The sequence below is a fragment of the Triturus cristatus genome, chromosome 6, assembly GCF_964204655.1.
Source record: "Triturus cristatus chromosome 6, aTriCri1.1, whole genome shotgun sequence".
Taxonomy (NCBI): domain Eukaryota; kingdom Metazoa; phylum Chordata; class Amphibia; order Caudata; family Salamandridae; genus Triturus; species Triturus cristatus.
In genome coordinates, this window is record NC_140589.1 from 868,289,197 (window position 1) to 868,314,547 (window position 25,351).

At 47.8% G+C, this 25,351-nt stretch overlaps 1 protein-coding gene across 1 annotated transcript in view; it reads left to right on the forward strand.

Annotated features, from left to right (window-relative positions):
• Positions 1–2,478: 2,478 nt before the first annotated feature.
• The window catches only part of COX20 (cytochrome c oxidase assembly factor COX20), a 116,234-nt gene continuing 93,361 nt past the window's right edge, over positions 2,479–25,351 (forward strand). Inside the window, exon 1 of the mRNA XM_085609278.1 lies at positions 2,479–2,655. Coding sequence (XP_085465404.1) covers positions 2,539–2,655 — 117 coding nt within the window. The 5' untranslated portion in view covers positions 2,479–2,538. The remainder of the gene's footprint in view (positions 2,656–25,351) is intronic.

The following is a 25,351-nucleotide window of genomic DNA, read 5'->3' on the forward strand; positions in this document are numbered from 1 at the left end:
GGGGCCATTAGGCCTCCTTTTGTTTAAATTTAGTGACTGGGGGTGGCTTGGAACCGCAAACTTAAATGTAAATGCTACAGAGGGGAAACAAAGGCACACAGCTTGTGTTATCTCTTCACGGGTACTTAAGAGAGGCATGCTTTTGCCTTCGTTCAGTCCTTGTATGTAAGAGATGCAGCACCCTAAGATGTCAGGTGTGTTAATCCATCCCAGTATTTACACAAATAACTATTTCAATAGCACTAGTTTATTTCTTTTATAGCTCTACGCAAGCCAATGCGGGTTGTCAGAGCTCCTTAAGTAGCACACATTATACATTGACAATAAATCATGTACATGTGTAAATCAATGTATAAAATGAGTTAAATGAGACAGGGTTACAAGGTGTTGGAGTCACATGTCCTTCATAGCTCACTGTGCTATATTACAAGGATTACAATGTATGAACTGCAGGTAACAAAATGATCTGTGTTCAAAGCAGTAACCCACTTTACTATCTACATTAAATAAAAAAGCTGTCATCTGCTTGCTGCAGATTGTGCTTTGCAGGAAATACATTAACTTTCTACACTACCTTGATTCAAATCTGGGACTTCACAAAACACAGATCTTTCCAGCAAGGGCATTAACCTCCAGAGTTATCTCCCAATTATTAGTATTCCCAGAGATTTAATGGGCACCTTTACAGCAGCTGCCTTAACCCATAAAATATTTTAAAATGCAGACTTAGGAACCAATTAAACAGAACAGATCTACTGCCATACTTCTCCTTGTTGTCAATTTCTTTGTGACAGGGTTTAAAAAATATATATATATTAGTTGAGGCCCAGATTTTGTGTTGGGATTGCGCCACTTTTTTGGCACAACTCTGACACCAAATCTAATTTGTTAAATCTCATAATGTGCCTAAATGTACTCATGTTATACCTGATAAACATGTATGAGGACTTAATATCTGATGTCACTTCTTGTGATGTCACAACCAGTGAAGTCACTTCCTGTTATGTCACGTGCAATGTCACGTGTTGTGACCTCATGCGCTGTGATGGCATGCACATGATTTCACTTGCATACTGCCTAACCTAGTTAGTCCACCCACAACTTTTTTTAGGACTTGTGCCGTGTGCGTAAGTGACACAAGGTAGATGTTCCCAGGACTGGACAAAGCGTAATGCTTCTGGATAACCATAACTCGACAGAATCGACAACTGGCTGCTGGAAGTTAATTATTGCTCAAGAGCCTGGCACTGTGCAAAACAATTAGGGTTTGCTGCTCTATCTGCATCTTCCTGTTGTTGGGAAAAATAGTCATCATTGCGACTGGTGGGAGGATTTGGACCGAACGTAAACTAAATAACAGTGACCAACAGAAGATCTGATTATCGCTAGAGCTCCAGGCCCTGTGGGAAATAATTATGGCTCTCTGCACTTACTGCATCTACTTACTCTTGGGGAAATAGTCATCCGTGCCCCTGCAGGAGGGTTTGCCCAGACTTACTCTAAATCAATGTGGCCAACTGCTGATCTGAGTGCAGCATGGCAAACGCCACAGACCATGGAATACTAGGAACACGGTCTCCTTCTGTAACATGACGGACTCCATAGGTACTTGCAGGTATACCCGTGTTGGTGTCAAGGGGATGTCAGGGCATAAACTTGCTGAATTCAGGGAATGCTACACTGCATGAATTTTATGTTATCCCTAAAAGCCCCTGTGGTCATGCCTCTCTCACTGGCTGGTACCTGAATATCATCTGGCATATATCACGCTCTACATAAGATCTGCAAAATCATCTGACATACCATCTGACATGTACCATGCACAGAGAAGTTTAATAGTAGAGACATGGCACCAAAGGAAGGACATCTTACTAAAAGGCACTAGGGCCACCCTCTGCGTCACACGGTATTCCTGAAAGCGATGTTTTCGGGAACGTGCCCATGGTACCTTTATTCAATTACTGGCCCACTGCATGAGTTTTGGGGAGGGTCTGGCTGGTGACCAACTACTTTATGTGAATTCCATACCAACTGTAGAAACAATACCCTAGCCTTGGGACGAGAAGGAGGGAGATCAAAAGACAACTTAGGAGCCAGCATATGGCTTCCATTGTTGGAGTCAACCTGCATCAGCCAGAGAGCTCAGTGCTAATACAAAAACATAACATTATCAGATATGGAGCAATAGCCAAATTGAAGTTCAATCATATGCCATCTGAAAACTTGGCAACTATGTTGCCCGTTATCCAGAACGACCTATTTTCTGCTCTCTTTCGAAGCGCTCTAATACCTTTCAGCCGAATTCGCGCAATAAAAATAGCAATAATAAGTCAATAAAAGAGGGTTCCTTCTGGATGATTCGTCCCGGTTATTGGACCTGAGTGTGAGCATACTGCGCAGCGCAGATATAGAGGATGTTTACAGCTTTACAATTATGCACGTCACGTGATAGTGAGTCGGTTCTAACTGTCATTCCTCTAACTAACAGGAAGTAGTCTAGTACAGCCGATAGCATGCTTGCTGCTATGCCTTTCCTCAATGGCAACTAGCAGCTCTCAGCCACTGCCCTTGGGCTCTGATGGCCACCCGGGGTCGTCAGACTCCGCTGCTAGCGGAGGGTCCCTCCCGCAGAACGCGCCATCATCGGAGAATAAGGTTGGAAGCGGCTCGCCCCGCTATTCTTGTGTATCCACAGTGCCTTTACTGGGCTTTTCTCCAGTGTGATAGCAATAGGAAGGGGTACGAGGTGTCAGTGACAGTGGGAGGTGGCTTTTGTGGGAGGAGCCGGGGAGTGGGGTTAATAAATGCGTGATGCCGAGGCAGTGCTTGTCATTATCTTCACACTAGCTTGTATTTTTTTGCCTCGCACCCCCGTAGATTGTGTTTGTTTTCTCGTTACACCCAGGGCTTTCGTCGAAATAACTATTGAGGTTATTTTCATTTTCCTCGCAATTTCATTGTTAAGATGCCTTAAGACTGTTTTTAAGGTGACATTTCCGTGTCTGGAAGTAAAGGTAGCTAGTATTGGAATAACATTTGGTCAGCATGCATGCAGTGAGAAATGTACAGAATCATGTAGCTACAGGATTACTATTTCCTGTTTAAATGGCCGGTCACTTGGAACTTTAAACAGGACCGCAAACGTGAATAAAATACTTATGGACTAAAAAACAAAGACCCCCCATGCCGCTATTTGCGTATAGGGTAAATACACATGATTTCTGTGAAATATTTTCCAATATTGTGTAGAGCTTGGACTCGTTATGTATTCAGTTCAAGCGTCGTCTCCCACCTTAACAAAACCCCATAAACGTGTTTTTCATGCATTGCTTTCTCTAGGGTACTACGTGTTTGTTGAAGATGAGATCGGTGTATTTGGGATTATGTCATTGAGAAAATGTAATCTGCATTTTTGGTGAGTGACATTTAGCCAAGCAGCCTATTAGTGGTCTTTAAGGGACCCATTCACAAAGTCTTTTTCATATCTAAGTTCAGTTTATACTCGCAAATTTTATCAGTTCAGTTCAAGTATTTCACAGAAGGTGAATTTTCATTAGTGACTTGACTTACACAGGTGTAATATTACACTAGTGTAAGAAATTGGGTTATTAGTTGAGAGAGGTGGAAGCTCTAGTCAAATAATTGTTGGAGCTCAGGTCGGCCATAGGACCGTATTCAGCCCAGTGGAATTTGTACCTTATGTATTTCAAGCGGGGTCTGTGGCGCATTGCGAGGCTTTGTGTTTCTCTGCATTGGTTTCACTGAGGCTTGCAGCTGTGAAGCAAGGCTTTACGGAGGCTTAGCGTTGATCAGCATCTGTTGCGATGAACCTTTTAAGTGGACTGTGAGGCTTTGTGTAGCTTTGCATCGCTTGGCTTTGGTTCCGATGAAGCTTTCACCTGTGCGGCAAGGCTTTGCGTTGCTCACCTTCAGATTTCATGCCGCTTTCAGCTATGTCGTGACACTTTGCTGTACATCGCAAGGCTTGGTGTTGGATCTGATAAGTTTTCAATTCAAAGCTACTCTTCTTTGCGGGGCTCTGCATCGCTTTGTAGCGAATTTGGTGGATCCTTCGGTTAGGCAGGTAGGAGTGCTCACTAAGGCCAATCAAGAGTTCTGGGGGGCACCTCTTGGTGATCAGGACTTGCTCAAGGAGAGGCCAACCCAGGGCTCAGGCAGGTACCGTTGGTTCTGGTAAGCTGAGCAGTTGCAGGAGAGGCCTGTGGAAGCTTTCTGTGTCCTTGTAGCTGAAACAGGAGGCCAGTCAAATGACCCATGGAGTCACTTCAGGTACCATGAGATTAAGCAAGCAGGTCAAATCTTCCTTCGTCAGACAGCAGGGCAGTCCCTCCTCTGAATCTTCCACAGGCTCAGGATTGTTCTGATGAATGATTTTAAAGGTCCTCTTTTTATACCTGGGCTTGCATTTGTGTGGAGGCAGTACACAAACACCAGAGCCATTCACAGTCATGGGACCCAGGACACTGGCAGAAAGGCACGGTTGGTTGCGACAAGAAAATGCCAACTTTCTAAAAGTGGCATTTTCAGAATTGTCACTTAAAATCCAACTTCACCATTGAAGAGGATTCTGTATTACAATTAATTTGTTTGAGTTTAAACATTCTATTTCTGTATCTGAAATTAGCACTTATTAAATGTGAAAAGGTAACACCGTGTTATTCCGTTTGATAGATGGGCCTTACAAAAGTGGAAAAATTACTTTAGGAGTTTTTCACTGGCGTGACATGTCAAGCACACTTGACCTACTTTTTTTTTTTTTTCTTATTTTATTTCTCATTGAAATAAAGACATGCAAACCCATACATCAAAAATCATATTACATACAATGAAAATTATGAATCACAAAAAAGAATACCTTCAGCAATATTGTACATTTACCATAAAACAAAAATGAATTACAAACTAAACTCAACTAAAAGTAGACGAGAATCATGCGTGATCACAGTGCGAGACACCGTTACATAATAGAGCGGACATGAGAACACAGTAAGCATTCTAGACAGGGACTGGCAAGAACCAACATTTCTATCTTGTCCTGTTTACGTTATTAGCCAGTACGTTAGACCCTTAATTCTGTGTTTCGACGTAATTATTATATAGATTCCAAAAGTTTTTAAGACGATTTCTAGGGGGGAGCAGCTTGCTAATTCTTCAGTTTGTTTATTACAAAATATCATGTCTCTAGACCATTGGGAAAGAGGGAGTGGAGAACCACGGGACCAATGCATAGCTACTACTCTCTTCCCTACAAGGAGTCCCATGTCAATCAAGCGTCTGAGGTTTTTCCTCAATTTTTTAGAGTAGCCCAATATAGCCAAGAGCGGGTCAGGTCTTATCGCTGCTTTAGTGATATCACTTAGCTTGGCGAACACTTACGACCAGAAGATGGCGATAGGGGGACAAAGCCATGCCAAATGTAGGAGGTCTGCTCCACCCATTCCACTTCTCTCGCAATTGTTTGTGTCGCACAGCCCAAAGCGATGTAATCTGACAGGTGTGTAGTAGATTCGGTTGAGGAATTTGAATTGTATGAGGCGATGCCTGCCATTCAGGGAAATGCGCTTAGTCAACTCGCGACAGTAGCACCACGTCATCTATAGTCAGTTCTAGATCAACCTGCCAGGCTAATCTAGCTTTGATATAGTGGTTGTGGCGTAATTCCTGAGTTTTCTTATAGATGTGTAAGACTAGCCTGTTGGGAGAGGAGGAGTGAAGCATGGTGGAGAGAGGAAGCATCTCTGGAGGTTCTAGTAGCTCTTCCCCCCAGCAGGGCTCGGAGTGCGCTTCACGCCTAAAATAGTGCAATATTATTAGAGGGGTAGGCAGTGGTTCGGTCGACATAAATTCCTCCCAATCTTTCCCCTTCCCATCAATGAAGAAAGCGCCAATATTGTCTATTCCTAATGAATGCGGGGCTTCTACCATTTCGGGTGTAGTGAGGACTGGAAGCCATGTGCACCATGCAGTAGGAGTAAAGGGGGAGTACAGTATTGAAAGTACCTGGCAATTTAGGAGGTTTTGCCAAGCATGCGTAGTAACATTGATCGAATCAAGGATTCCAGTGCTACGGCGTGCAGCACGAAACAATGCAGTCACTAAAGGCACAGGAGCCAGCACAATTCGTTCTATATGGAGGTGGGGAGGGGGTGACTGTTGATGTAGCCAATAAAAAGCATGCGAGGCCTGGACGGCCCGATAGTAGAGGTCCAGGTCCGGGGCGCCCAGTCCTCCCATTGAATATGGGAGAGTGAGGAGATCCCAACTGGTGCGCGGCTGTTTATCATCCAAGGCTAGTTTTCTTTGCGGCATTTTGAGATGTTTAAAGAAGTGTGCCGGGAGAACAATTGGAATATTGGCCAACAGAAAAAGGAATCTAGGGTGGACCACCATTTTCATGATGGAGATTCTGCCGAGAAGTGAAAGGGGAAGGCAAATCCATCTGTTAATGTCATCTTCTAATTTAGCAATGGCTCTGCCATAATTTTCTCTGAACACCAATTCGGAATTTGTATGTATCTGGGTACCCAAGTATCTCACCGTATTTGTGGACCACACCAAGGGAAAGTCTAGGTCTTCGGGTAGCGTCGCCGGGGTGAGCGGGAATATGATAGATTTCGCCCAGTTCATTTTCAAGCCTGAAAATTCCCCAAATTTTACCACTTCGCGTAATACTGGGGACAGGTTCTGAGCTGGGTCTCGTATGTAAAGAAGAGTATCATCTGCATAGGATGAAACTATGAGGTTATACCCAGGGAACCGAATACCCGGTGGCCATGGTATTCTCTTAGCGCACAAGCCAACGGTTCTGCCACAGGGGCGTAAAGTAGCGGGGAGAGCGGGCAACCCTGGCGGGTACCTCTAGAGATCAACAATGGAGCGGTAACAGCATTGCCCACCCACACTCTGGCTACGGCGGCCGTGTAGAGTGGAGATCAGTCGTAGGAGGAGGGGTCCTAGCCCCATACGTTCAAGAATTAATAGCATAAACTTGCACTCCACTACGTCCAAAGTTTTTTTCTGTGTCTAAAAAGATGGCGGCGACTTTAGTGTCTTGCTTTGTATGTTGAATTGCCCAAAATACAGTGTGAATGTTATGTGTAAGTGTGCGTCCTGGGACAAAACCTGCCTGTTCCGGCCCGACAAGAGAGGGCATAAGAGGGGCCAAGCGGTACAGCCAAAATGTTTGTGTCCACAGTAAGTAGAGCGAGTAGACGATAAGAGGAGCAATCATGAGGGGACTTCCCAGGCTTTAGGATAACAACCAGGAGGGCCTCCCGCATCGTGGGGGGCACGGACCCACCCTCGGCCATTTCCTCAAACAACGTTATTAGATGAGGGGTAATTAAGTCCTTAAATACTTTATAAAACCCCACCATTAACCCATCCTGCCATGGAGCTCCTCCAGAGCACATTGTAGACAAAAGCGCCTTGTATCTCCCACGCCTCTATCGTTCTCATCAAGTACTGTCTCTGTCCGTCTAAAAGCCAGTATTGTATATAAGCCAGCCTCTCAGAATCAGTGGCATGGGACCTTGACTTCTACAAGTTAGCGTAATAGCTCCTAAAACATTCAGCGACTCTGTCGGGGTCAACAACCCGCTCAGCAGTGTCCCAATCTATTTCAATGGTCTGGGCAGCAGTTCGGCGCCACTTCATAAGATTAGCTAGTGCAGTGCCAGGACGCTCACCCTCTCCATATGTTCTTGCCACTGCATATTTGCCCAGTAGCTTAACCTCTCTGTCTGCCTCCAAAATGGATTTAAGGCCTTCAGCCAGGTGGGCATCATCCGTGCCAGCCATGTACCCTTCTAATTTCGCTATGTTTTTCTCTAGTAAGGCCAGTCGGCCCCTGATTGACTTCAGTACTCCCGAGTGTTTGGATATTGCAATGCCACGTATGTAGACTTTACAGGTCTCCCAGACCATGGCGAAATGTGGGACCGACCCACGTTAGTGGTGAAAAATGTCTCAATTGCTTCTAGCATTTCTGCTTTAAAAACCTTGTCAAGCAGGGCGTATGGGCAAAAGCGCAAGGTAAATGGAGGGGGTCGCTTAGTGGGAGTCGCTAGTGTGAGTAGTATTGGGGAGTTTTCCGAGTTAGTGCGGGGAAAGATCCCGCAGCTCCGGATACCGGGTGTAAGTGCACTTGCCACCAGCCAATAATCAATTCTAGTATGTAAATTGTGCTGGGCTAAATAATGGGTGAAACCTCCCTTCTCAGACAAGTGAGAGCGCCAGACATCCACTAGTCCCATTTCCATCACAGCACCCAGAATAGCCTCAGCAGCCATAGAGCGACATCGTGGCGGGCCTCTGGAGCGGTCCAAATCTGGATTGAGGACGCAACTAACCCCCCCCCTATTTCTGTGACAGGTCAGGCAACTTACGAACTAGGACCAATAGATCTTGAAAAAACTGCAGGCAGTCGTAATTAGGGCCATACACATTAATCAGTATACATTCCATGCCTTTTCCTGTACACTTAGATATAATATATCGACCATCAACATCCGTGTGCAATTCTTCTAGAGTGATTTGAGACTTGGGGTTGAGCCACGTAAGGACTCCCCGGGCATGCGTAGTAAAACCTGCAGCGTGGAGAGTGCCCCTAATCTTACCACGGGTCAGCGGAAGTTTTGCCAGTGGGTGGTGCGTTTCCTGTGGTAGTGCTAGATCGATATTATGTCTAGTGAGATATGCCATAGTCTTCCTAATTTTACGTTGATCATTAAGCCCCCCCTAATATTCCAAGTCAGGAACCTCAATCTATCCTCCATATTCTTGTGAGTGAGGAGAGAGAGCTCCAGCTATTTTGTCCGTACATACTCTATTGATAGTGTCTGTGACCATAATACGGTAGCCTACACTACTCGCTGTGTGTATCATATGCAGAAACATCATTGCAGACTTAAAAAAGAGAATAGAAACCATTAAAGACAAACCCACATTCACAAACAGTTCTCCACCCCCCCCTCCCAAGCCATGCCAACCCAAATTGAGCACAGACAACATCCTCCCCGTCCCCTTCCCCTAGTGAAAAATGGCAACAATCCATGTGGTGTGTAACACACAGGGTGGATGTTACCTAAGCACTACGACTAACCTTCAGCCTTAAACTACACTATAGTGAACATGTTAAGACAATTGGGCCTATTTAAAGAAAGAATATTACTTGCAAATGATTATATAGAGTAGTATAGTCAACCTCAAAGGAGTATTCTAGAAGGCCGCCCATTATAGGGCCCACATACACATTAGAGTCTCTGTTCATCATGAAACCAAAAAGCAAGCATCTCTGCCACTGCATAAAGTCTACAAATACTTGCAAGAGGTCTGGGCAGCCACTTTGCTCTGCAGGCTGCCCACAGGATCCAGCAGAGGTCAGGACACGAGAGCACCTCGAACTCAGGATTCGTTAAAACAAAACGGCATCAGATAAGTGCAAGCTTGTCATATCCCAGGGGTAGGCACCTTCAGTTCTGGTGCCTTAATCGTCATCGTCCATGCGGCCCTCCGGCGGGCCATCTGTCGATTCGGGTAAGGTCTCCCCCACCACATCTCTCTTTGGCCGCTTGGAAAGTTCCTTTAGTGCCTTCTGTAATGCCTTCGGGTCTGAAAAGATTCGGGATGAGCTGTCAAATTTGACCCTTAGTCTGGCCAGATATAACATGGCATGGGTGATATTTTTTTTTTTTTGAAACCGTTTATTACAATCTCGAATATATACAGGTATGGGCCTACAACCTTCCGGCCGGCCGCTAAAGTGACAGCAATTAGTGACATATATACAATAAGGCACTTGGCGTTACAGAGACGCTAAAGCAGGAGGTATCAACAACGTGGGCCACATGACTCTGAGCCCACAATACGGTTTCGTTTTATACAACACTAACAACATAAAACCACACCCGCAAGGCAACCCGAGAGCAAGAGTGACAACATATGCTCCTCAAATGGGGGGACCCCAACCATACACTAAAATCGAAGGAGGGGAAGGGAAATAGGTCCGGGACTGGGAAAACACTGTGCCCGGGATTGGGGGAGGGGGTCATCTAGGGGGACAGAGCTGGTGAAGCGGGAGGCAACAATGGCGGCTCGCAAATACCCCCGCGGTAGGCGTTCCAGGGGCCCCACACCTTCAGCCACGCCCCAGGCTTACCCCGCGCCACATACACCACCTTCTCTCGGAACATGCACCAGTCCATGTGTTCTTTCCAGGCCGACACTGCCGGGGGCCTCTGGGATCCCCACAGTTGAGCGATGTCACGTTTAGCAATCATATAACCCAGCGTCACCCATCGCGTCTGTGGAACCGAGTAGTCGGTTGGTTCCCACACATTCAGCAGGCATCTCCTTGCTTCAGGCACCAGCACGACATGCGTAACCGCTCGCAGGACCTCATGCACACCACGCCAGAATCGCTCCACCCTCGGACATTCCCACAGAATATGTAAAAAAGTCGCCAATGCACCGCACCCACGCCTACACAGTCCATCCTCGGCATAGCCCATACGCAGAAGCCCTGGCCCCGTCATGTACACCCGGTGAAGTATCTTAAGCTGGACGAAGCGAAGGCGAGCCGGGATGGCCACCTCCTTCGGGGAGGCCACCGCGGAAATCCAGTCCTCGTCGTCCAGCTCCAACCCATCGGCAACCCAAGCCTCGCGGAGCCCAGTCAGTAAGCCCGAGCGGTCATTAATCAACTTCTTGTAGATGAGGGAGATCGTGCTGTCCGGAACGTGGCCATCTAGCACTCTATCCTCCAATGGGGAGGACTCCGGGATGGCGGCCACGTCTGGGAAGACTGAACCCAGAGCGTGACGGACCTGCAGGTATCGAAAGTATTCACTGCCCTGCAGCTGAAACTCCGCCTGCAGTGTCTCAAATGTTTTGAATCCTCCCCTCGTCCAGAGGTCCCCCACTGTACTAATGCCTATCGTGTCCCACCTATCGAAGCCCTTCGAGGTCCATAGGGAGCCCAACCTCTCAGACGCATACAACGGTGACGCCCGGGTCAAACGGTCCTTCCATCCCATAGCTGCATTGGCCGCGTGCCATACTCGCACCATGACACGCGTGGGTCCCGTAAGGCGGGAATCGGGCACGCTAGTGTAGAGCGCTCGATTATAATCGCCACCGGGCAGGAGCATCTTGTCCATTTCAAATGCCGGGTTTAAGGCGGGCCCGTAAAGGCCATGATTAATTGCAGCTAATTGGGAGGCCCAGTAATACCGCTTAATATCCGGGAGGGCAATCCCTCCGTCATACCACGGGAGCGTCAACTTTGCCAGGGCTATACGCGGCCTCCCGTCCCAGAACAGGCGGCGCTGCAAACTCTCCACCTCACGGAAGTAACGCGCCGGGACCAGATCCATCGAGTTCTGGAGAGCATACAAAAAGCGCGGCAAGGACATCATCTTGAACAATGCCGCCCGGCCGAGCGGTGAAAGCGGCAAGCGCCGCCAGCGCGCGACGTCCTCCTTCAAGCGCTGGAGGGGGGGAAGCAAATTCCGCTCGTAGCGGGCCACCGGGTCCAGCGTAATATAGACGCCCAGGTAACGAAACCCCTGCGAGGCAATCTGGATCGAGCAGCCCCGCGGGAGAACAGGAGCCTCCCCGGAAAGCACATAGATACAGGATTTAGCCCAGTTGATGACAAGACCTGAGTTACGGCCGAAGGAGCGCAGAACATCGACCAGGACAATCAGTGATTTACGCGGGGAGGCTAAGTACAACAGGATGTCGTCGGCGTAGAGGGACACGCGGTCCTCATACTCAGGGGTCCAACGGAGACCACGGATAGAAGGGTGCCACCGCAGCCACTCCGCCAGGGGTTCCAAGGCCAGTGCAAACAGGAGCGGCGACAGGGGGCAACCCTGTCGCGTGCCCCGTCCCAGCACGAATGGGGCCGAGACTCGACCATTCACCACCACCTGCGCCAATGGGTCAGAGTACAACAATTTGACCCAGCTGATGAATCCCGGGCCAAATCCAAATTTCGCCAACATCGCCCAGATGTACGGCCACTGGAGCGTGTCAAACGCCATGGTGGCGTCCAAGGACGCCAAGATGGCCGGCTCCCGCACGAATGGAACACGCGCGAGCACCCCGTGCAAGCGCCGCAAGTTAAGAGCCGTGTTGCGATGGGGAATGAAGCCGGACTGGTCTTGGTGGACCAGATCGCCCACCACGCCGACCAGCCGGTTGGCAAGCACCTTGGCGAGGATTTTAGGCTCCGCATTCAAGAGCGAGATCGGCCGATAGGATGTAACCCGGTCTCGCGGTCTCCCCTCCTTGTGGATAACCACGATGGTAGCTAGACGCTGGTCCGGCGGGAGGGAGCCCCGCGAGTGGGCCGCAAGGAACATCGCACGGAGGTGAGGTGCCAGTACATCCGGTCGCAGCTTATACAATTCGATAGGAAGGCCATTCGGGCCCATGGCCTTGCCCGAGGCGACCGAGCGTATGGCGAGGGCGATTTCATCCGAGGTGGGAGCGGCATCCAACGAATCCCTGTCCTCCACTGAAAGCGAGGGCAGCGCGATGTCCCGCAGCAGGGCATGGGAGTCCTCCTCCGAGCAGGGAGAGACCGGAGAATATACCTCGCGGAAATAATCCGCGAAGCAAGAAACAATGCCTTCCGGCTCAGTAATTCGTACACCATCCATCCTCTCAATCAGCGGGACCACACGACTAGCTCTCTCCTTCTTATCCAACCACGCAATCAGTTTGCCAGCCTTATCACCCACATCATACAGTCGCCCCTGTTGCTCTCTGCTAAGGCCCCTGGCCGCCTCCGTGACGAGGGCCCTATAGGCCGCCTGTTTAAGGTGTAGAACATGCAGCGCCGCGTCAGTCACCCCACTCCCCAGATCACCCTCCAATTCAGTAATTTCGGCCTCCACCCGGGTCACCTCCTCCTGTGCGCGTCTGCGGGCATGGGAGATAAAGGAGAGGGCCTCCCCTCTGAGAACTGTTTTAAAGGCTTCCCACAGGGAGATAGCCGACGGAACGGACCCCACATTCTCCTCAAAATACCGTTGCAATGATTTAATCAGGTCAGCACGAATAGTGGGGTCACGCAGGTACCAAGCATTTATTGGGGCTACCCTGCCCTCTCCCCTCGGGAAGACACCCAAGTGCAACAGGAGCGGGGAATGATCTGAAATACCCCGCGCCAGATGGCGCACCTCTCCCACCCTCCCAGCATAGGCCGCAGGGACAAGGACATAATCAAGCCGCGAGAGGCTACCATGGGCACCCGAATGGAAGGTGTACTGCAGCTGGGTGGGATGCTTTAAACGCCAGCAGTCCACCAATCCCAGTGTGTCCAAAAGGCCCGCTAACCACGCCTGTGCCCGGGGGAGGTCCCTAGGGGGATGACGATCCATAGTCCCAGAAGCCACCGCATTGAAATCCCCCCCCAACCACCAGAAGCCCCCCCGGGAGGTCAAGAAGGAGGCGTCCCAGATCTGCAAAGGTGGTGGACTGTAGCCCCGGTGGGACGTACACAGAGACAAAGACAACTACCCTGCCCTCCATCCTCCCCACCAAGACAGTGTAGCGTCCCCTCTCATCATGGCGCACCTCGTCTATTTCTAGCGGGAGCGAGGTCTTGATCATGATGCCCACCCCCCGCGAGCCTGATGTGAAGCCCGAGTGGGCCACCAATGGGTGATATTTTGATCACGGAGTTGTCGCTTGAGGGTGTTCAAGTGACGTCTCGTCTCCTGCACTTTCGCCATAAAATCTGGGTAGAGCGAAAATCACGGACCCTTTATATTGAAGCTCACCTATTTCGCGGAATCCCTATCCCGGTAATTCAGCAATTTGGCTATCATCGGGCGTGGAGAGGCGCCCGGGGGCGGGCGCGGACTCAGCAAATGGTGGGTTCTTTCGATCACAAAGATATCTGAGAAGGTCTCACAGCCTAGTAAAGTGATGAGTTTTTCTATGAATTGTTCAGCGTTGCTCATTGAGGAGGATTCCGGAAGGGCCGTGATGCGAATGTTGTTCCGGCGGGAGCGGGCTTCCAAGTCCTCTGTCTTATCCTGAAGAGATGTGAGAGCCTTGGCCAGCTGTTTGTGTATCAAGTCCGTTTCGGTTTGAGCCTCTTCAACCTCTGTAATTCTGCGCTCCGACATATCTATCTGCTCCACATGCTTATCCAGCCTTTCCGGCCTCCTATCCATGCATAAGACTAGGGAGTCAATTTCTCCATCAATCACTGACAGGCTCTTTTGCAACGTGGCAAACATTTGTTTGACCTCACCTGGTTCTACCTCCGTGTTTTCCACCTGGGCGTCTGCGGAACGCCCCCCCCCCCCCCCATCTCTCTAGTTCTAGACCTCTTTGAGTCAAACAGGCGCTTCGTCTGCGTTTTGTCGCCCTAGCCCATTGTGTAGACCGCCTGGGGGATAACTGTGCCATTGGAGCAGTAGTATCAAGGGAGGGTAGCCACCGTACCAGCTGACCACCATGCCAAGTTCTCAATGCACGTTTCGTCGGACCTCTGCTGCCCAGTGTCAAGGGTCTCTCCTAGGCGCGTAGTGCTGTAGGCTGCCTCGCGTGACTAGTGAGAGAGATGGCGGCCCAGTCAAGGTGATTATGGTCCCTCCGAGCGTGCTTGGAGTTAGGCCCATTGTGCAATAAGGTGTCTGCGACGTCCCCCCCCCCCCCCAGAAGCAGTGCTCCCGGCAGGTCACAATGCTGAGGTGGAGCGCAGCGCCCACTGCCACCAGGTACCAGAAAGGTGGAAGTATCACGGGAGCCCTCGCCACAGTCCCACAGCGCAGGGGGATCAATAGTGCATGACTCTAGTACAGTAGGTGCAGTGGCGCAGCAAACTTAGTTGTCCAGGTCTACGTGCAGAGGCCAGGCATGGGAGGACTCAGCACCACGAGCTGCGTCGGGTCCTCCGCATCAGGAGCATCCCTCTTCCAGCAGATCGCCAGGCCCCAGCTAAGGCCTTTACCCCCGGCACTGAGACCGCGGCTCTCTGCCCGATTCCCCACAGCAAGGGCGCAGGACTTATCCAAGTCACCAGGGGGCTCTCGGGTCGTCCAAGTCGCCGCAACAGGTCAGCAGAGGGGCACCCCCAAGCAAGAGCAACAAGGCACCGCAGCTCCGGCGCCAAGCTGAGGCAGTCAGTGAAGCGCCGGCAGTAGTGCGTCGGGGGGTGCTACGTCCCGGGGAGCCCAGCACGAGAGTCCTCCACCCCCAAACGGGCCAGCCACAGCAGCTCACCGTGAACACAGGCACAGGCGGGATCTCAAGTTCTGTTTGCAGAGGCCGCCGATCTTCCCCTGCCGCCGAGGCGCGCACCAGGCCATCTCCTTAGGCCTCCGCTGCTCGTCCCACAAAGATTGCGAACCACCGCAGGAGCCGTTGATAGTAGGCGGCAGGCAGAGGCACCGGCACCGCGGTGATCCCCAGCGAAGGTAGGGACTCAGCCCTGCACATAGGAGGGATCCACGGGCACCACCAGGCAGCCGCCACCAGCACCATGATCACGGGCAGGGGAGCCTCTCTACGCAGCGGAAGACCTGTGGTGCGCCGCGTCCGTTCCGAGGCGACCTCCGATTCAGGAAAGGTGTCGGCGGGTAGCTCTCATGTAGCACTATTTAGAGCTGTGCAGATCGTTCGGGTAGCGGCACCGATGATAAGGATTACTGACGTTTCGAGCTGATGGCTCACAGAGCTCTGCAATTACGGGGCCATTTTGCGCGGCGGCAAGCTCTGCCCCCCGCCCCCCATTTGACCTACTTTTTAAATACAATGCTCACTGCTCTATGAGCCTTTAGGGCTTACCGTAGGGTTGATTATAAGTATTAACAAGCATTGGCATAGCCAATAGGTCTTGCTTTTGGGACCTTATAAGTATTTAGTTATGCAGCACAATATCCTTGGTGCAACAACATCAACTGTTGCATGGCTAAACACTTATAAGGTCCCAAAGGCGAGACCTATTGGCTACGCCAATGCTTGTTATGTTAGAAGACACTATGTAAAGCATATCTGATTCATATCTCTGGAACTACACTTCCGTTTGTCGTGGTTTCTTACAATACATAGCAATGAAGCATCACACCACCTGATCGTCTGCTCAACCACAGCTACCACTGTAGAATTAAGGAAACTGAGGGAGCCTTCACTAACCTTTAGGAGCAGATGGAACAAGGACAGCAAGGTGTTCAATGAACTACAGGAAATGCCTGCCAAAAAGTGACAAAATAATCAGCAAGGAAGAAAGATTGAGTGACACCTCTATGGATGTCAGTGCAGGGGCTGAAAATTTAGAAAGATGGGAAACAAATGGATGAGAGAGAGAAAGGAAATAAAATCATGTGAGAGAGAAAGGAGATAAAATCATGTGAGGGAGAAGGGATTGAGAGTGATGTGAACACGGAAGGAGCTGAGAGATATAACGAAAAGGATATAAGTGACAAAGGAATGAGATTATTTTTTTATTAACAAGTCGTGTGTTTAAACTATCATTACTTTAAATAGCAGGTGCAAAACATGAGAAGTAGAGAAATCGAGAGTGAGTGTCCTTTAACAGGATTTAACCACAGAGCTTGGTACCTCGTTATTTATACACACACACAAACATTATGAAAATCACACTTAAGGCGCCAAATGGTTAAATGTTAGCATAACTAAATGTCATCACCAAGATGGCACCAGAGCGGTATTTAAAGTACAGAGGCTCTCCATTGAGATGTTTGAGTGTAGCTCGCCTGCATCTATTCCCCGGTAAAGGAAGGAGTCGCAATAGAGAACAGTGACAGGGAAAACTGTGAGGCATATTCAATGGATTGTGCTGTCCGAAACAAGCAAACCATAGAAAAGGAGCCCGGATCAAGAATGGCCGCAGGGAGATTTAGGGATGGCAGACAAAGCAGCACAATGCCAGCAAAAGCACACGGACTATCAAGAGTTTACAGGAAGCTTGAAAAACAAGACGCGCGGCCGCGAGACGAGCTCTGTAGTGGGGGAGGGGGAGGAGCGTTGAACGACCACAATTTGTGGTGGCAAAAGAAACACGATAAATCTATTTGTTTATATGAAACTAAGAGTATAATTGCCTTGAGGAGAGAGAGACTGTACTCTCGGCCGGCTGCAGTGTCTGTACAAACAATACAAGACGATAAGCAACAGTGATCGGTGGGTTATCACTAAACTAGGCCATGAGCAGGGAAACCATCATTCCACCTCAATGCACACTTTTTTCTCTTATCTGTAGATGAAGCTACACCAATCTCTTGTAACACGAGCACCGATGTTCTGTGCTGCAGCTCTGAATACAGCATCTGCGAGCTGCAATAAAAAGGCACGGGCAAGGAAACGTAAATTACTCCCTGGTACTTTACAGCCCTGAAGAGATCTAATCACATTCGAACTTCGGCCTATTTGGTATAAATACAAGAAAGATCGCTTTTACGGCATGGCAACTCTACAACCGCTTTAACCATATGTAGGACAACCACTTTCTCAAACGAGAAGACGGGAGAAGGTCAATAGCAGAAGAAAATATTTTGAGATGCCTAAATTCCAGGTTGCTAAGCATGGTCTCTGCTTAGCCACGGAACCAAATGCCAGAGGTGTGCCGAAAGTTTCATCTGCTCAATAAACCAGAACTGAAATACTTTACTCTCTCTAAAATTGTGAGTTCAATAATTCTATTAATATTGAATTTAAAACAGTGTTGAATAAATAGGGATGGCAGGCAAAGAAGTACAATGCCAGCAAAACCGCAGGGACTATCAAGAGTTTACAGGAAGCTTGAACAAGCATTGGCCACGCGCGTGAAACTGCAATAAAAGTCTGGCCGTTTCACTTGCGAGAGCGAGCAGCACCAGGAGCGATAATTGCTTCCATATGGCGTCGAGCGCTCCCGCAAGTGAATCTCCACACGTGCACGTGTTGCCATTGAAGGCAATGGAACGCGTGCACGTTTTTGCCTGAAAAGACAAAGCTACGGCTAAAGGTCTTTTTGCCTACGCAACGCATGTGCGCTGCTAGGCGAGACCTAAAAAGGAATGTTTAAGCCTGGCGAAAGGGTTATTTTGCCAGGTTGAAATGGCAGTTTTAAGCTGCACACACAGGCTGCAGTGGCAGGCCTGAAACATGTTCTACAGTGCTATGTTAGTGGGTGGCACAATGAGGGCTGCTACCCACTAGTAGTATTTAATTTAAAGAGCCTGGGTACATGTAGTACCATTTACTAGGGATTTAAAAGTAAATTAAATGTGTCAATTAGGTGTAGTCTAATTTTACCATCTTTGAAGGAGAGAACACAAGCACTTTGTGCACTTTACCCCTGCTAAGTAGTGCTAGAGTTCAAATGCCAAAAAAAACGAGCTCAGCAAAAACCAGGGAGCGAAGGCAAAATATTTGGAGGAATACCACACCAAGGATGTTAGGTCTAACACTTAGTAAGGAGAGCTACTGCACACTCCAGGCAGGGGATGCCCTGGAAAGTGTAGGAACACCAACAAACTCTTAACTTTGTGAGTGTTCCTATTCTTCTCTGCATCTTGTTTCGACACTGGGATCAAGGATATTTACTTCAGTAAAATGCATGAATAAATCTATTTCCATTGTGGGGCGGGGGGCTGTCATCCCAGGAGTGAAGACTGTGTATTGCTCCACTCCTGTGAAATCATGATCTTGGTATGGGCAAGAAGTTGTAATGTCTCTTTAGTCTGCCAGACAAGTAGACCTCTTCATTTACCCTCTTGCAGCTAGCGTAGCTGCATTGTCTGGTATTTGAGATTGCAATATTGAATGTTTGGTATTGCACCTTTTCACCTGTAATTAAGGTAATAAAACCGAGGGGCCTGGGTCTTGGCATTCTGGTACTTACAGCCAATCAGAGATGTAGAACTGGAACACATCAGTGATGTAAATGCTAGGTGGCATGCTGTTGGTTCTGAAAAATCTTCACTGGCGTTCATTGGCTGAAAGCTTGAGCCTGCACCTAAGGCTGAGATTGGCTGAGGGGGTCTTCAAAATAGTGTGGCCCAGAGATGAAAAGTGTTGCATTCTGTAAATAAGTCAATAGGTGTATTTAGGTGAGATACTTGTCATCCACAAGCGGGCGGGAATTCCCTGAGCCATACAAATGTTTCTCCTACACTGTGGAGGAAAATGATGTGACTACCCATCTACAATCGTTTCCATTTCATCTGACAATCAGACAGCAGGGGCCCAAGTGGGAGATGTTTCAATATGCTCCAAAGTCTTTCCTTTGTCTCTGAGAGCGGCCGAGTTCTAGACACACTTGTAGTGCAGTCTGGTTCCATCATTCCTGTTATTCCGTGCTCTGACTGTTCTTGTTCCATGTCTGCCCCTCCTCCTATCTCTGTCTTTCTCTTCCACCTTTCCGTTTAAAGCAGGACCTAGTCTGATTTTGGGTCTTACATCCACTTACCTTACCTTGGAGTCTTGATCCTCTGCTGTAGCTGATTCTAGCCTGTCAAGGGCATGTCAGACTCCCACAGCAATCTGCCAACAATCGCTGTCTGAACTCTGCTCTCACCTCTCCCTGCCACACTCACCTCAGGTTTCTGCATCCTGTTCTCCAACTATCCTGCCCCTTTCTCGAAGAGATGTATGCCCTACCTTAGACTGTGCTGTTGTCATACTTTCGAGGAGGCATACCGACACAGAGCACCCCAATGCCCCTTTAATGATGGATGCATTCAGACTGCGCTTATATCAATGTACTTTTCCTGGTGGCCCACATATCTCCGTAGTACCCAATAAAGTGGCTTAACCTTTGACATCCCCATGCCTGCTATTACAGTCTTCTACAGCAACCTTCATTTAGCACTTTGTGCATATGAAAGACTCTAAATATAAATTATCAACCAACGGTTAATTACATTTAAAATAACTAGAAAAAGATGTGCATTTTTTTTTATGTACTTGAGTAGCTGCTGTCTGCAGTGAACGTCTATAAAACAAGTGTGTGATTTTTGTACTGGAACAACTGTCCTTTTTAGTTTCTGATTGCCTTTTACTCTTTGGTGTTTTCTCGCTGAATGTTTGAGGCGAGACAGTATCTGTTCCTTTGTGACTACGCACACCCATGCCTTTGGCACGTGTTTTGATTTCAGAGGGGACTCCTTTGTTGTAGGCCTAAGGGAATGACTTGTTTCTTGTTTATTCTGCACTCCTCAGCCTGCCGTGAACACACAGGCTCCTGCAACCAGTGATCCTATACTGAGCTGCGCAATGATGCATTTATAAACTGGAAAATCATGGCTAAAATCTCACTACTCTTCTCACTGCCAGGAATAACCTGGGCCTAGAGCTCTTACCAAGAAAAAGGGGCTTTTAGGATTAGGAGGGAGACATTGTGCCGCACCATATAAAGATGCTTACCTCATCCTCTTCCCCTGATGCTCCCCTTATGGTCGTTCCTGCCCATCACTTTTGACCGTCTAGTCTCTTCTCACCTGTACCGTTGTTCGCCACTGCTCATTTCGGTATAGCTCCTCAATCATGTTTTACACTTCCAATCCCCTCCTTCTCCTCGGAATCATTTTCGTCTTTCTGCAGTGCTACTTCATCACTGTCGATCCCTACTTCAGTTGCACATGGCTCCTTATACACCTGCTGCACTCCCCATTGGTCACCTTTCCCCCAGTTTGTTCTTTTTCGCCCCAAGTCAATAATCTCTGTATTCATGATTGCACACTCATTGAACTGTTACCATTCTCGTCGACCTTCCATGCAGCACCTCTATGCAGCCAAAATGTCTCTTCTGTCCCCAAACCCGCCATCCTCTCGACCCAACTCATTTTAATCTTTCCTCTTAGTGCTTTTCCAAACTCATATTTGACTCTTTCACTACATTTTACATGTATAGCTGTGGTCTACTCCAAATAAAATCTCTATCCTTTCTGTTCTAATTCCTTGGCCATAACCACTGTGCCAATCTGTCTTAGCTGCTGCTGCACCCTTGCCCTCCTTGAGTTATTAATAACTTCCTTGTAAATACAGTGCTTAATAACACGCCTCTACCAGTTCTAACCGCTTTAAATACCATATTACTATTTCCAACTTAATAAGCACTTCAAATAGCATGATATTTTGAATGTAATGGTTCTCTAAATACTCCGCTTAAAGGATAGAATGTAGTCTATCTCTCCGAGATGTGAACTCATAACTGGCAGATAACACAAGATGTCATCATGCTTTAATCCATTCTGCCTCTTCCCGCCTCTGTGCTGCCTTCTCTGGTCCTTGGTACCCTGGTCCAGTCATCTGCTCTCCTACTGTCCTGAGATAATCTGACTTCCCACATTTCCCCTATACCCAGCACTTTATGATCTGCATGCATTCTTTTTTCCATCTTTATTTGCCCTATGTTATCTGGTATTTCCGTTGCTGCCCCAACTCTAAGGGCCTCATTACGATGTCTGGCGGAAACTTTCCACCCCACACCGTCTCCGATTTGGGAACCAACATACTCGCGGTCAGTGGTTCCGCCCAACAGGTTACGATGCGACCGAACACTGTTCAGTCGGAGTCTCATTGACTAATATGGGAGCCCATGTTCCGCCCAACAGCACAGGCTCCTATGGGGAAATGGGGTGTGGCCGGAAAACCATGATCTCTGTTGGAGGCACCCCATTGTGCCTGCCACACAGTGCAAGGTTTTACAGGGTGGTCCCTTAGGTACCCCCTCAGGCCCAAAACGGAGGCTGCAGGATAAAGGGGGGCCTGCCAGGGGCCCCTAAAGCCAGTGTCAGACAGCCTTTTCATGTCAGACTGGCTGACTTGAAAAGGCTGTTGGAAATCGGCATCGTAATCGCTCGGTCGGAAACACTGTCCGTAGATCTGTATGTTGCAGTTCTGACCGACACAAATTCTCCGAGAGCCGGTCGGAACCCATTCTCGAAGACCCTGCGGGTTACAATCCGACCGCGAACATAGTAATTGGTCGGGCGGATTGTAAACCGACGAGTCTGTCGGAAGCGTTCCGACACGGTCAAGGAGTTTTTGAGTGTCGGGAGGAGGCTTTCCACCGACATGGTAATCGGGCCCTAAATTGTGTAATTCCTTCACTATCTTTCTGACCTTCTCCTTTTTCAGACCCATTCTATCTGAATTCATTCCTCACTGTTAACTTGTTTTTAATATAGCACTTCATAATACACTTCCCCATTCTAAGTGCCATACTTAACAGATGTTACAGCTGTTTAATATATATATATTACCTACTGGCGGTCGCCAGTAGGTAGTTATAGTTAGGACCCTGTTTCCATAGGAAAACCGCAACATTCTATTTTGAATAACTTTGGCGCCGGTCGACGAATCCTTGCGAAATTTTCAAAATAGGTGGGGCGCTACGCTCCGCTCCTACCCTGAAAGTCTCGGGGGGATTCATCAAGCGGGGGCTGAGAAAAAAGGGGGGTCCCAAAACGCGTTTTTCCCATGCATTTTTCCATAGGACCTTTAGACACAGCTACAGCCCGAACGGCTGAACAGAGTTACTTGAAATTTGGCAGAGAGGTAGTCCTCGGGTCAAGGAAGTGCCTTTTGTAGGTCTGGTGTAAATCTGTTCAGTAGTTCCTGAGAAAATAGCATTTAAATCAATATATATATCTGTGGCAGCTTACGGTGCACTTACCGTGCGCTTACGGTAAGCTTACCGTACGCGTACGGTGCCGTGCGCGAGCGCGAATCTGATTGGCTGTTAGATCTTAGTAAACATTCGAATCGGTCGAAACCAGGAAGCGGCGGCCGCCATTTTCTCTCTCGCACTCTGAGGGGGGGTGGAAAAACAAAGGGAAAAAACATGTAAAGGGGCTGTTTAGACACCTCCTAACCACCTAGCCTTGATGAAGGTGTCCCCCAAGACCCCACAAGGCCAAAAAGTCAATTTTAATTTTTTTTTAAATTTCGCCGATTATGCTTACCGTACGCATACGGTAAAAATGTTATAAAAAAAAAAATTATCCATACTCACCCCACCCCGTGGGCAAATTGTGCCAGAAGGGCACAATTTGTGCATGGCATATTTTAATCGGTAGAAATGTAAAAGTTTACCTTTCACAACGAAGCGCATAATATGTCCTCCATGTGCGCACAGTGCGCGAAGCGCATCGGGCGTACATGGCCCATCTAGCGTAACGTGGGGACGCGGTGCGCATAGCGCACCGCGTGCCTACCGTGCGTGCACGGCACTAACTGCGTAAAGTGGGCGCGCGAAGCGCACCGCGTGCTCGCGCACCGTGCGCGCATGGAACGAACTGCGTTAAGTGGGCGCGCACGCCACGAATGGCGTAAAGTAACTTAGCATTTAAAAAAACGTACAAATTCACTGAAAAAACCATAGGTTTCACACACGTTATAGTTAGGAATTAGCATTTAAAAAACCTTGCAAATTCACTGAAAAAACCATAGGTTTCACACATGTTATAGTTAGCTGGACATTTTACTGATAAAAAACCATTGAAATTCCCCCGTTATAGTTAGTGCAGGCAACTATAACTCACGCGACCGCAATCCTCTGCTGATGCTAATACTGTATTTAGACACTTATTTGCCCATGTCTTCTTCCATTAAATTTTAGCTATACATATATTACAAATATTTTTTTTTCATAAAGACACATATGTCATCAGCAGAGGATTGCGGTCGCGTGAGTTATAGTTGCCTGCACTAACTATAACGGGGGAATTTCAATGGTTTTTTATCAGTAAAATGTCCAGCTAACTATAACATGTGTGAAACCTATGGTTTTTTCAGTGAATATATATATATATATATATATATATATATATATATTCAAAACACAGCTTTTCGAAAGTCACGAAAAGAAATCCAGGACACCCAGGAATGCTGTTCACCAAGTTTTTAATCCAGGCAAGTGATAGCCTTCACCAACGCGTTTCGCAGTAAGCTTGTTCACGGTGTGATTACAATACAAACACGTTCTCTTTACATATGCGCATTCAGTGGCATAGAAATGGGACTGATCAAAGATATGCTGTACAAAGTATGGGCGCCATTTTGTAATGGTTTAACAATACCCATTTAGAAACGATCCGCGTACATTATATCTATTTAACAATTGAGACTTTACCATATCATTTCATCAAAACGGTCTTTGAATAAACAATGTATAAATGCCCCAGTGGGCCAAAGTTAAATGCAAATAAACACCGTGAACAAGCTTACTGCGAAACGCGTTGGTGAAGGCTATCACTTGCCTGGATTAAAAACTTGGTGAACAGCATTCCTGGGTGTCCTGGATTTCTTTTCGTGACTTTCGAAAAGCTGTGTTTTGAATGTTTGGGGCCACCGGAGCCCATCCAGGACCGCCGTAACTGAAGCTCCGCACTTCCGGGATTCGTGTTTGTGATATATATATATATATATATATATATCTCTATATCTATATCTAATCTAATTACCTACTGGCGATCGCCAGTAGGTAGTTATAGTTAGGACCTATTTTCCATAGGAAATCCGCAACATTCTATTTGGAATAACTTTGGCGCCCGTTGACGAATCTTTGCGAAATTTTCTAAACTTTAGGCCAGCTCCGGTCCGCTCCTATCCTGAAAGCCTCGGGATGATTTGTGTAGCGGGGGCTGAGAAAAAAGGGGGGTCCCAAAATGTGTTTTCCCCATAGGACCTTTAGCCGCAGCTAAAGCCCAAACTGCTGAACGGGATTACACCAAATTTGGCAGAACGGTAGACCTTGGTTCAGAGTCTTGCCTTTTGCTTAAATGGTGTAAATCCATTCAGTAGTTCCTGAGAAAATCAAAATCGCGTATATATCTGAGCGGAGCCTAACCACACATCTCAACTTGAGATCTGATTGGCTGTCAGTACTTCATCCAAGAAGTGTTGGCAGCCATAGCACCTCATTAAAAAGCATTGCAGTTAATAGAAGATTTTAAGACTTTAGTTACATTATAAATCATTTGTTGATGGTACCATACTCATTTTAGGAATTGTGGTGTGTTCTAAGGTGATTTTACCATGTGAAAAAACCTTCTGCTGTGATATCATGAATCATGTTTGAGAGAACTATTTTCTCATGCTTTTCCCACAGAGGTTTGGAAGGTGATCTATAAGCTAAACTGAGAGCATATTTTCTGTAAATTCACATTATCTTTCTCAGTCATGTGAGAATGAAGTCTGACATTCTCAGTAAAACATGTACATCCAACAAGGGCAGAGACTGTCAGTTGATTCCTTTGTGTTCTACTGCAGCTTCCCAGAGTGTTCTAAAGAACAACGTGAGCGCTAACAGTCCTACTTATGACAAACGTATTGCACACCTGAAGCAATCTTGATTGGA